At 42.2% G+C, this 14,068-nt stretch overlaps 1 protein-coding gene across 2 annotated transcripts in view; it reads right to left on the reverse strand.

Moving 5' to 3' along the window:
• Positions 1-14,068, reverse strand: part of sepsecs (Sep (O-phosphoserine) tRNA:Sec (selenocysteine) tRNA synthase) — an 80,461-nt gene that overhangs the window by 55,505 nt on the left and 10,888 nt on the right. Inside the window, exons 2-4 of one of the 2 annotated variants that reach the window (XM_048542685.2) lie at positions 7,977-8,095; positions 5,320-5,474; positions 3,502-3,620 (exon numbers count right to left, since the gene is read on the reverse strand). In XM_048542685.2, coding sequence (XP_048398642.1) covers positions 3,502-3,620; positions 5,320-5,474; positions 7,977-8,090 — 388 coding nt within the window. In that variant the 5' untranslated portion in view covers positions 8,091-8,095. Of the gene's footprint in view, positions 1-3,501; positions 3,621-5,319; positions 5,475-7,976; positions 8,096-14,068 lie in introns of those variants that run through there. The other variant, XM_048542693.2, reaches the window with a different exon arrangement.

Raw genomic sequence — 14,068 nt, forward strand, 5'->3', positions numbered from 1 at the left:
TACCATCCATGTGCCTATCCAAGAGTTGCTTCAAAGTCCCTAATGACTCCAATACCACTGGTGGCAGCGCATTCCACAACCCCACCACTCTCTATGTAAAGAACCTACCTCTGACATCTCCCCTATACCTTCCTCCAATCACCTAAAAATTATGCCCCCTTGTAATAGTTGTTTCTGCCCTGGGAAAAGTCTCTGACTATCCACTCTATCTATGCCTCTCATCAACTTGTACACCTCTTTCAAATCACCTCTCATCCTTCTTTGCTCCAATGAAAAAAGCCCTAGCTCCCTCAACCTTTCTTCACAAGACCTGCCCTCCAGTCCAGGCAGCATCCTGGTAAATGTCCTCTGCACCCTCTCTAAAGCTTCCACATCTTTTCTATAATGAGGTGATCAGAACTGAACACAATATTCCAAGTGTGAACTAACGAGAGCTTTACAGAGCTGCAGCATAACCTCGCTACTCTTAAACTCAATTCCCCTGCCAATGAAAGCCAACACACTGATGAAGGGTTTAGGCCCGACACGTCAGCTTTTGTGCTCCTGAGATGCTGCTTGGCCTGCTGTGTTCATCCAGCTTCACACTTCGTTATCTTGGATTCTCCAGCATCTGCAGTTCCCATTATCTCTAAACATAATACACCTTCTTAGCAACCCTATCAACTTAGATAGTAACTTTGAGGGATCTATGGACGTGGGCCCCAAGATCCTTCTGTTCGTCCACACTGCTGAGAATCCTGCCATTAGCCCTGTATTCTGTATTCAAATTCAACCTTCCAAAATGAATCACTTCACACTTTTCTGGGTTGAATTCCATCCGCTACTTCTTTGCCCAGTTCCGCATCTGTAAAGATGAGTTACTCATGTTGAGACCCTCCAGGCTCCAACTCTATGCAACCTAGTCAAAGGCATCACTTCACTCTCTGAAACCCAAAAACATCACTCAGCCTCTGCTCATCACCCCCACACACCCCTTGCTTCAGCAAAATTTCACTTGAGAGTTTTTTTTGTCCAGGAGGAAAAAGACACCTTATTCCCCAAGGATATCAACGGGCAGAGGTGGCTGCAGAGGTCAGCATCCCATGGGCAGGACAAAAGACACACATGGCTGTAAAACTGGCTGGTTGATAGGAGGTAAAAGCGTGTGGATTTATTTGGTTGGAAGGTTTGTCATGATGTTCCCCAGGGATCAGTATTGGATCCTTGAACCGAGGATACAATAACAAGGTCATCCTGAATTTGTACAATGTACTAACTAGACTTCAGCAGAAAACTGTGTGCAAAGGAATCTTGATCAAACGTCTTACATCAAAGCACTGATCTGTGATTTAAAAGAACCAGAAGCAAGATGTTTGCTTTCTATTTGAGAACTTGACAACGCTCTGGGTTCTTATCAAGCTGCTTGTGTCTTGTGTGCCCTACAGCCAGCTCTACATGGTGAGGGACATCCTGTTTTGGTGCTGCTAGCCAGACCAGTATTTATTGCCCATACCTACACAGCATCAATGGCATTAAGTGTCAACCACATTGTTACTGATCTGGAGTCCCATGTAGCGCAGACCAGGTAAGGCTGGAAGGTTTCTTTCCCATAAGGACTTTTGTGAAACATATGGGTTTTTCCAACAATCGACAACAGTTTCACAGTTATCATTAGACCCTTAATTCAAGATTTGTTACTGAATTCAAATTCCAAATTCTGGTGAGATTTGAACTTGGGTCCCCAGAATATTGCCAGGGTCTCTCCACGTTCTGCCTTGTGCAAATCAAAAAGCCATAGTCTTTACATTACTTTGCAATCACATGGTAATTAGGTCAATGTGACCATGTAGCCTACATTGTCCCCTGCGATAGAACCTAAGAATCTTGGAATCGATAGCCTGCCAAATAGGTTCATTCCCACGTCCGTAACTTTCAGATAACTGAGCCTGTGAATGTTGCCGCACACAACATGGGAGACCATCACCCACACCTCATCAGCACTGTCGGTGAGTCTTAGGTGCCTGTCTTTTTGGACTGAAATGAATCATGGCACATGGTTGGGATGTTGCTGACACAGGTTAATGAAGCTTATTTGGGCTTTACCTCACAGTGAGTGCTTCCCCTGTGTGCTGAGGTATTCATTGAGAGTTTATACTACAGCATTTTTCACTTTCTCCTCTGATTCCCTCAGTTAGATGTGTTACGCCACACAAGAACACGCACAAACATGTTTCAGGCCCCTCCAATTTGTACAGCTCATTCTCTGCATGACCTTCTTTTACAAGCCAATTCAGGAGCAAGACTGTCAATTTTTCATTTGATTTTCTCTACATCACTGTGGATAGGGCTTCTTTATTGCTCTGGTGCCCACTCTGTCTCCCTCAAACTCGTCCTGTATCAGCTCCTTCACTATCTCCTTTGACATGCATTTCATCTAGTCCCATTTCCACTCCTAGCCTTAGCCTCACATCATTTCCTCTTCAATTCAGCTACTTTTTCTCCCTTCATCCCACATAGTAGGGCAGCACGGTGGCTCAGTGGTTAGCAATGCTGCCTCACAGCGCCAGGGACGCAGGTTTGATTCCAGCCTCGGGCAACTGTCTGTGTGGAGTTTGCACATTCTTCCCGTGTCTATGTGGGTTTCCTCCAAGTACTCCGGTTTTCTCCCACAGTCCAAAGATGTGCAGGGTAGGTGGATCGGCCATGCTAAATTGCCCATAGTGTTCAGGGATGTGTAGATTAGGTGGGTTATAGGGAGATGGGTCTGGGTGGCATGCTCTGAGGGTCGGTGTGGACGTATTGGGCCAAAGGGCCTGTTTCCACACTGCAGCGATTCTAATTCTAATTCTATTTATTACCCCATTGTATTCCCCAACCTAAACAAGTAGCTCTCAGCCTGCTTTGTCCCCCTTGCCTTTACCACTGTGAAATTTCCATTTTCCCCCTCCATTTTCCGGGATCCTCTCAGTTTCCTTTAAGTTCCGGTCTCCATCATGCCTTTCTACTGAAGACACATTTACCTGAGACTTTTGAGTTAAGCCCTGCTTGACCTCCCTAGTCAGGTTTGGTGTGGTGTCATTGTGGCTGTCTCAGTCGGGCAGGTTTGATAATCCGTTCAAGCTTCAGCTTTACTTTGTAAACATTTGCACAAATGAAAAGTTGCATTGTGAAGGAGGTAAGTTACTGAAGAAGTTCACGCTCACCAGAGCTTTGAGGAAGAAATCCACCCCGCCAAGTACATGCCTGATATAAATAATCAGGTTTGTGAACCAAATGCTCCCACTTCTGCCTAATGAGTACACATGGCACACCAAGGAATGGATAAGAAGAGGCTCACTGGCCTGAAAAGTTTGAAGCACTTCCCACCAAAACTCTAACCCGCTATCGGGAAACACCTCCCATCAATTAAGTCCCCATCTTTCTTTTGAAAGCTTTGGGAAGATTCCGGGCCTTGTTCCTACTGAATAGAACCAAATCTGCAACCCTAGGGATTCTATGATTCTAATACTAATTGTGTCAAACCTGCTGCTCGAAGAATGTCCAGGACTACAGAGTTTGTAATTTTGTTCAGGAGACTGGATCCAGCTGCTTTGGGCTGAATAGCTGCAATATCACCTGATCTTCCAATTCCATGCATAAACCTGAAAAAAGAAAAAACAAATTCAAAGATTAAAATAAATCTCAGATATTACTAAAAGTTAACATTATGAGCTATTAACATGACTGCTCACAATCTGACAATCCTCTGTTCATTCAAATTTCCTGACTTTTTTAAAGTGTTGTCAGGGAAGCTACTATGGTGTTGAAATTCACAACAAACTTCTGGCAAATTCCATTCATATTTATGTATCAACAAAGCAGTAATTTTCGCTTAGCCAGTGGAAAGTCCAGTTCAGCCCCCATTTTTGTTTCTCTGGGGGCTACTTGGCCTTGCCCCACAGTATGGCTCACAGAAGTTACTTTCGCTCTGAAAAATTCACTTTCTGCCAAGTCTCTGACCTAGTTGGTTCTTTGTAACTAATCAGACAATTTTTCCAACTGTTGTTAATATTCCTCCCAGGTTTTGCTGAAAATAACCAATGACCATAACATACAACGCAAGTTGCATAATCCATCGATGACCTCGTTTGACAATCTTTGAAAAGTTGCTGGCACATATTTTATTCTGAAAAGCATGACCTCACATCAACAAGCACCATCTGGGGTTGTGAAAGTTAATATTTCTGTGACTGTATCAGTCATTTCAACTTGCCAATATTCTTTAAGAAGCCAATTTTTGCAATGAATCTGGTTTGCTCGATCCTCTCAAATCAGCCCCCAATTTTGGAATTGAACATGAATCTGACTTGGTTGCTAGATTGACTTTGCAATAATCTATACCTAATGTCTGTGATCCAACTGGTTTCAGCACCATCACAATAGTGGCCTAGTGGTATTATCACTGGGCTGTTAATCCAGAGACCCAGCTAATGTTCTGGGACTGGTGGAATTTGAATTCAATTAAAAAAACTCTGGAATTAAGAGTCTAATGATGACCATGAATTGACTGTTGGGAAAAATCTTCAGCACAAGGCTCTCCACAATGCGCAAGTCAGGCAGGAGACAGTAGGCAGCCCTGCCTGATTCCGGATCTAATCGGGAAACTTTCTGAATCACACCAATTGATTGAGACCACACGACTGTTCTTGGCACAGAGCAGTTGGATCCAATTGCTGACTGCCTCCCCAAAGCCCATTCTGGACAGCACACCCGACATGTGTGTATCTGATATCCTGCCAAAGGCCCTTCCTGGTCCAGGCTGATGAGACTGGGGTCCACAACCCTGTCCTGCATGTAGGCAATTGTATCCCTAAGAAGCGTGAGGCTCTCAAGAGATCATCCTGCCTTGTACAGCACAGGTAGGCCAGGTGCCAAAACATCATATCTTCAGGCTCCCAACCTCCAGAAACTATGTAAATAATGTGACTATTTAAGGGGTAATTATTAAAGAGTAACACTTTGAATTACATTGATTATTTATTTTTGCAAAACTGTGTGCATGAGGTTTGCAGAATCAATGTGATGTTGGATGTGATCACCCGGCTTTTAACTGCCTCAACTGGGAGGGAATGGAAAAAGGCTTAGTGGCCAGAATTACTCTGCCTAGATTCAAAATACTTATCAAAGTATTCTGTTGGAGTCCAACAGAATGTTTTTGCTTGACAAACATTATAGTATTTGCGCAAATATACTGTCACAAACCTTCAAGGCAAAATCTCATCACTTTCACTTTGTCAAAGTGAGTTGATAAAACAATGCACTCAACACTGGAAATAAAAGTATAAAAACAGTAAACTATACCTATAATGTCTTCTAGCGACAAGGTCTGAGGCCACTCTTCCTTCCCTCTCACCAACTCCACAATTACCCAGGAAGTTATTGCTGTCCATAATGGCCAGTTCATGTAGAAAAAGCTCAATGGTACTGTCATCCCACCCATCTTCTGGGCATTTACCCTAAGAAAATGATAGAATGGTGAGACATCTGTGTGGATCTCTGCCCTGTGCAGATCTTAATCTTTTGTATTAACTTTCAAGTGTCTATGGTGGGACTTGCAACAACTACAACACCTATGTTTGTCACAAAAATAAGCAGGATTTATATGTTCACTTCAAGTATGCACCATTCCAGCTTACTGTCTCAATTTAGTTTTTGTATTCATGTTACCGGGTACTAATGTTGAGATTATTCCCTTTTGTTCCCGATTTCCCAACAGTTTCATCGCATCTACCTCATCAAAAAAAATCAGTACTTTAAGGCCTTGTTTACATAATTTGTTCCGTTTAATTTAATGCCCTTTAAGGAAGGAAATCTGCTGTCTTTTCCTAGTCTTGCAATGTGACTCCGGACCTACGGCAATGTCGCTGATTCATAACTGTTTTCTGAAGTGGCTTAGTGAGCCATTCAGTTCAAGGGCAGTAAGGATTGGCAGTAAGTGCTGCCCAACCAACAACAGCCACATCCCAGGGCAAAAAAAATTGAAAAATCCTTCAAATGTTGATATTCAAGGGAATATGAGTTATGTTTATAAAACCAGTCCCCAAGATTCCACCCTTTTGCACTGGTATTATTGCCTTGGTTAGTGACTATGCACCACCGCAGCCAAATATGTTTCCTGAGGTGTTGTGCTCAATACTTAATAAATGCTCGATGGATTTGACCACAGCCCTAACCAAACAAATCGGCTTAACTTGTGATAATGGGAACTGCAGATGCTGGAGAATCCAAGACAATAAAATGTGAGGCTGGATGAACACAGCAGGCCAAGCAGCATCTCAGGAGCACAAAAGCTGACGTTTTGGGCCTAGACCCTTCATCAGAGAGGGGGATGGGGAGAGGGTTCTGGAATAAATAGGGAGAGAGGGGGAGGCGGGCCGAAGATGGAGAGAAAAGAAGATAGGTGGAGAGGAGAGTTTCAAGGCTAAGAGATTACAAGAGAGTTGCAGTGGGAGAGAGATTCCCTGAGGTCGGTCCAGAGGGTAACTTCTTCAGGTTAGGCATCCGTGGAAGAGGCTTCGCAGTGAGGTTAAAATTGTACAGTGATAATGGGAACTGCAGATGCTGGAGAATCCAAGACAATAAAATATGAGGCTGGATGAACACAGCAGGCCCAGCAGCATCTCAATCGGCTTAACTTCCTCATTTTTGTATTGTAACTACACTGGAGACAAAACAGTTTGATCAACAGTAAAGATAGCTTTGGAACCAGGCAAATGTGGTGCCCTCTAAATGCTCTGCCGCATTCCAATGAATCAAATAATGGCTACACTGTCAGCCACAGATCAGACAGTAGCACTTTCGCCTGAATCACATGGTTCCACGTTCAAGCCCAATATTTGGACCACCAAGCACAAAAATCAAGGATGACACTGCCACGTTATACTTTAAGAAAATTCATTCAGGGATATGGATGTCACTGGCTAGATAAGCATTTAAGGTCCAACCTGAATCACCACCTCGCCCCACAGGAAGGAGGTGGTGAGCTGCCTTCTTCCATGGCTGCAGTCCAAGACACCCACTGAGAGAGTACTGCATTGCTGGATGTGTAATCTTTCAGATGAACTATTAACCTGATGCCTAACGTACCTGCTCAGCGGTGCAAAAGGTTTTATGACACTATTTGGAGGAAACCTGGGGATATATCCTCAGTGTCCTGGCCAATATTTATCCCTCAATCAAAGATTACATTCATTAACACATTACTGTTTGTGCAAGCTTGCAATTCGGGGCCTGACTGCCACAATTCCTTCTTAAATTATGACAGGAACTACAGTTTAGAAGTACTTCAAGCATTATGAATCACTCTGAGCTGTTCAGTAGTTGTGGAAGGTGCTAAATAAGATGTCAGTCTTTTCATCCCTAATCTTGGAATGGCCTTGCCAGTATAAAGCTATGAAATACTCCAAGAAAAGGAAATGAAAATTAAATGTCGCACATTTCCTTAATTATTGACAACAACATATGTCATAAGCACAATTTTTTGGTGAGCATTCTCTTCAAAAGTCTTTTGCAGGGTATTGACTAGCTATATGAAGAATTTGATCAAGAAAACTCTAAGCAACTAAGACAATGGTTAGAGACAGACAGCGAGTGAGAAATAATAGAGGAATCGATAAATTCAGAATTTAGCTTTAGGAACAAAAATGTCCTAACTTATGATATTATTGCTCATTGTAATAGTGTTACTGTTGATCTATCTGAAACAATGTAAGACATTTGGGCAGGCACATGGATAGGAAAAGTTTCACAGGGACATGGGACAAGTGCAGGCAAACGGGACTCATTCAGTTTTGAAAACCTGATCGGAATGTACAAGTTCGGCTGTCTGTTTCCGTGCTGTGTGACTTTATGCTTTATTTATGCAGTAGTAAAAATAAAATTTGATTCAGTTTGTTTCAATAAAATAAATTACACAATGAATATTTTTGTTAATTGTTACCTAAATTTGTTTTCATTACCTTTTCTATTAGCAGCCGAATTAAGTGCTCATGTGTGCGACGAGCCTGCGAACCTTGTCGAATGTAGGAAGGAGAGACAATCTGTTCACTTAAAGAGAAGTTTTCAGGATTCATTCCAACTGTTGATGAGACAAAGATGAAACAAAATTTCATGTGACAGTGCTACAACTGAAACTTGCAGATTTCACATTATGCATCCACCTGTAGTTGCATACAGAGAATTAACCATCAAAGCATTACATATGTAATCAATCAGTGACTCACAGACACTATTTGTGTGATGTTTCAAATATTCTTTTAGCTCACATATGCTTAATGTTCATTTAACATTCATCTTCATAAAGTTACTGTGAAAACAGTGTGTAATGCATGCATGAATCTTGATAAATTGCCCCTCTCTATGCACAGACCACCACATTGAAAATCGCATGGAAGAGAAATAAACCAAATACAACGAATTTAATCAGTAAGTATTAAAGTTTACCCCTTAACTTGGCGTTTAATTGATGGAAGTTAGCATGTTTCTTTTTCTTTACAATTTTTTTCCGTCACCTCCTACCTGTAAATGTTGATTCCTTAATGGGTAAGATTAACCCACAGTACTTCACACAACCAGCTATTATTCAGTGTGAACTTCCAATTTCCCTCCCGAACTTATGGTATTACTGCTAAATGTAAAAGTATTACTATTGATTTACCTGAAACAATGAAAGACATTTGGACAAGTACATGGAAAGGAAAGTTTTAGAGAGACATGGGCGAAATGTCGGCAAATGGGACTTGATTTGTTTAGGATATCTGGTTGGCAAGGATGAGGTGGGCCGAAAGGTCTGTTTCCAGGCTGCATGACACTATGTTGATCTGCATTATTCAGTTATCCATGTCAGCCAACAGGGAAGCAAGGAGCTGTAAATTTTATTTAAATTCTTAAATACTTTCTTTCCATCTGCCGGAGGTGGGCATGAACCACCATGACTAAATAGGGTATTTTTAAAATTTTGACATTTCTATTCCTTCTGAGCACAAATTTTTAATCACAAATCCTAACAGTGGAACAGATGTTGCAACTGTATCATGATCAAAAAAGATTCTTGAGTAGATTTGTAGCTCGCGTTGTGGATGCCGTGCAACACTACTAAAGGAACAAGACCTGAGTGACACCATCTCCACAAACAACATGCTGAAACTCTGGACCTATGCCTCACGATCCACTTTACCTTTAATGTCCAAATCTACGAACAGATCAAAGGGACACCCATGGGGCCACCCATCTCCAGACTAAAAGCAGAAGTGGTGATGCACAGACTCGAAAGCATGGCCCTCCTGAAAATCCAACCCAAATTATTGATCCGATACTAGGATGACACTTTCATCATCATGAAAAGCACTAAACTGGAAGAGACACACCAACTAATAAACAACACTCTCAACGGAATCAAATTCACCAGGGAACAGGGAAGGAATAAACAAATCCCATTAGTGGATGTCATGGTGGAACGCAAGGCCAATGGAGAATTCCTGACAAAGGTACACAGGAAAGCCAAACACACAGTGACCAAATACTGAATTTCAACACCACCCACCCCAACACCCACAGACAAAGTTGCGTGAAAATACAACTTAAACAAGTGACAACACACTGTAGCAACCTGGAATTATGCCAAAAGGAAGAAGAGTATCTCCACCAAGTATTTAAGGACAACAGATACCTGAGCAACTGGATCCAATGATGCCCATCACATGAACAGCATCATGAAGATACTGCACACCCTAACACACTCATTATCACCATACAAAAAAAACATATCCAAACTGACTACAAGGCTCCTACAGCCACTGGGCATCACAATAGCACACAAACCCACGTCAACCCTACACCAACCACTAACTCGAACTAAAGACCCTTTACCCACTATGGACAGAACCAACATAATGTACAAAATTCCATGCAAGGACTGCAACAAACATTACATTGGAAAGACAGGAAGAAAATTGGCCACAAGAGTACATGAACACTAACTAGCGACATAAAGACACAACCAATACTCACTCATCTTCATTCACATGGATAAGGAGAACGACCAGTTCGATTGGGACAACACCAGGATCCTAGGATAGGTCAAACAGAGACATGCACAGGAAATCCTGGAGGCCTAGTTCTGAACCAAGAAAGCCATCAACAAACACATAGAACTAGACCGTATATACACACCACTGTGAAGGAAAACCAGAAATGAGGTAATCAAATCTAACCTTCCCCAGAGTTGAAATGTCAGGCGGGAAAGCACAACAGCGCTTCATCAGAGGCTGCACTGATGATATTATCCAGCAGGGTAATGAAACTTCTGCAAACTAACAAACGAGCTCAGCAAGCGAACCATCCACAGCATGATCTAACAAACTTCCATTAATTCTGCTATTTCCCCCAATCTTGTACTACATAACTCCAAGCACAGCTCATCGCATATGATTGTACCTCTGCAATGTAGAACGTAGAACTGTACAGCACAGGCCCTGAGTAAGGCATTCAACAAGGTCTTTTATGGTAGATCGTTCAGAAGATTAAAATGCATAGGATCCACAGATTCAGAATTGGCTTGCCATTGAAGGCTGAGAGTAGTGGTGAAAGCATGTTTCTCTGGCTGGAGTTCCATGACTAGCAGTGTTCCATAGGAATCCATACTGGGATGTCTGCTGTTTGTGATATGTACAAATGACTTGATGAAAATATAGATGGGTGGGTTAGCAAGTTTGCAGATGATACAAAGATCGATGTGGATAGTGTAGAACATTGTCAAAGGATTCAGTAGGAAATAGATCAGTTACAGATATGGATGGAGAAATGACAGACGGAGTTTAATCTGGGTAAGTATGAGATGTTGCACTTTGGGAGTTCAAGTGTAAAGGAAAAGTATACAATTAATGGTAGGACCCTGAACAGCATTGATGTACAGGGAGATCTTCAGGTTGAAGTCCACATCTCCTTGAAAGTGGCCACACAAGTAGATAGGGTAGTAAAGAAGGCGTATTGCATGCTTACCTTTATTGGTTAGGGATGTCAGGATGTCAGGACGTTGCAGCTTTATAAGACTTCGTTTAGGACATACTTAAGATTATTGCATTGAATTCGGATCGCCACATTACAGGAAGATGTGTAGGTTTTGGGGAGGGTGCCAAAGAGGTTTACCAGGCTGCCTGAATTGCAGGATATGAGCTTTAAGGAGAGGCTAGAAAACTCGGGTTGTTTTCTCTGGAGTGGTGCAGGCTGATAGGAAACTTAATAGACGTCTATAAAATTATGAGATGCATAGATGGGGGTTGAGAGACAGAGTCTTTTTCCGAGAGTTGAAATATCAAAAACCATTTAAGGTGAGAGAGGGACAGTTCAAAAGAGATGTGAGGGACAATTTTTTTTACAAAGGGAGTGATGGGAGCCTGCAACACACTGCCAGGTGTGGCGGTGGAGACAGATACTTAGGGGCGTTTAAAGCACTTTTAGATAAGCACATGAATTTGCAAGGAATGGAAGGATATGGACGGAGGGAAGGCAGAATGGATTAATTTAATTTGGCATCTGTCTTCTGCCTTCAAGCCAGTTCTGTACCCAATTAGCTTGTTCTCCCTCTATTTTATTTGATCTAGCCTCACTAACCAGTCTACCATGAGGAATCTTGTCGGGCACATTACTGAAATTCATATAGATCATGTCCACCAGTCTGCCCTCATGATTCCTCTTCTTTACTTCACAAAATCAATCAGGTTAGTGAGACATGATTTCTCTCACAGAAAGCCATGTTGGCTATCCTCAATCAGTGCTTGCCTTTCCAAATACATGTAAATCCTGTCCCTCAGGATTCCCTCCAACAATGTGCCCACTACTGATGTCAGGCTCAGTGGTCTATAGTTCCCTGGTTTTTCCTTACTGCCTTTCTTAAAAAGTGGTACCATGCCAGCCAACCTCCAGTCCTCCAGCACCTTGACTGTGGCTATCGATGGTCCAAAGATCTCACCCAGGCATCGAGCAACCATTTCTCTATCTTCCCATAGAGTCCCAGGGATATATCCACCATAATGAGTTTTAATATGCCCAACGCCACCTCTTCTATAATATAGACTTCTTTCAAGACATTGCTATTTATTTCCCCAGGTTCTCTATCTTCCATATCCTTTTCCAAAGTAAACACAGATGTAAAGTATTTGTTTAGTATCTCCCCCGTCTCCTGAATACTTTGCATTCACCCAGGAGAAAAAACTGGAGGATAGTGAAATTTGTATGGAGCATGCGAAGATGCTAGGGCATTTTGAAATCAAGAAGGAAGTAGTGTTGACCATAAGGTGCATAGGTACCAATGGTATCTACCCCAGGTTACTGACAGAGACAAGAGAGGGGATTGCTGGAGCCCTGACCAAGATCTTTATATCCTCACTAGCCACTGGGGGGATCCCAGAGAACTGGAGAGTAGCTAATGTCATTCCTCTGTTCAAAAAGAATAGTAGGGGTAATCCAGGAAAGTACTGACCAGTGAGTCTCACATTCGTGGTTGGGAAGCTCTTGGAGAATATTCAAAGGGATAGGATTTACACACATTTGGAAAAGCATGACCTAATTAGGGACAGTCAACATGGCTTTAAGTGTGGGGCAGAACATGACTTACTTGATTGAAGTTTTCAAGGAGATGACAAACGCGATAGAGGAAAGTAGAGCAGTCGATGTTAACTACATGAATTTTAGTAAGGCGGTGGTGGAGAGTTGTGACCAGTGGTGTGCCACAAGGATCAGTACTGGAACCACTGCTTGCCATCATTTATGTAAGTGATTTGGATGTCAACATAGGAGGTATGATTAGTAAGGTCACAGAGGACACCAAAATTGGAGGTGTAGTGGACAATGTAGAAGGTCACCTCAGAGTGCAACGGGACCTTGATCAAAGTCTTGGGTCAGAGTGCTGAGGATGGCTGATGGAGTTTAACTTATATAAAAGTGAGGTGCTACATTTTCAAAAGGCAAATCAGATAAGGACTTATACACTTAATGGTAACGCCCTGGGGAGTGTTGCTGAACAAAGAAAGTGGAGTCACAGGTAGACAGAATAGTAAAGAAGGCATTTGGCGTTCTTGCCTTTATTGTTCACTGCATTGAGTATAGAAGTTGGGAGGTCATGGTGCAGCCATACAGGACATTGGTTGGCCCACTTTTGGAGTACTGCATTCAATTCTCATCTCACTGCTATAGGAAGGATGTTGTGAAACTCGAAAGGGTTCAGAAAAGACTTACAAGGATGTCACCAGAGTTGGAGGATTTGAGCTATAAGGAGAATGTGAATAGGCTAGAACTGTTTTTCCTGGAGCATCAGAGGCTGAGGGATGACCTTATAGAGGTTTATAAAATCATGAGGGGCATACATAGGGTAAATAAACAAGGTCTATTCCTCAGAGTACGGTGTCCAAAACTGGACAGCATGTGTTTAAGATGAGAAGGGAAAGATTTAAAAGGGACCTAAGGGACAACTTTTTCACGCAGTAGGTGGTGTGTGTATGGAATGAGCTGCCAGAGGAAATGGCAAAGGCTGGTATAATTACAATATTTAAAAGGCAGCCGGATGGGTATATGAATAGGAAGGGCTTACAGGGATGTGGGACAAACGTTAGCAAATGGAACTAGATTTATTTAGGATATCTGATCGGCGTGGACGAGTTGAACCTGAAAGGTCTGTTTCCATGCTGTATATCTCTATGACTCTATTTAGGATTTTGCCTACATCCTCTGCCACAAAGCACAAGTTTCTGAAAATCACCAACAAGTAGTAGTGCCCATTAGATGTAGCATAAAGATTTGTCTTAAGCACTAGCACATCTTCCAGTTATCCTTCTATAACTTGCAGTTCACACAGACCTGTCACGAGTCTCCAGTGTGTTACTATAGGAATACCTAAGCACTTTCATTGTGACCAATTAGATAAATTAAGCTCACAAAAATATCTGAAATGTAAATCCACCTTTCAATAATAAGGGCTGGACCTGCCCCACCTTTAAACCCAGAATGCTCAAACAGGAAAAGTCAAGAAATAAGAACAAACATAAATTTGACCGCT

The sequence above is a fragment of the Stegostoma tigrinum genome, chromosome 1 (assembly GCF_030684315.1).
Source record: "Stegostoma tigrinum isolate sSteTig4 chromosome 1, sSteTig4.hap1, whole genome shotgun sequence".
Lineage (NCBI taxonomy): Eukaryota > Metazoa > Chordata > Chondrichthyes > Orectolobiformes > Stegostomatidae > Stegostoma > Stegostoma tigrinum.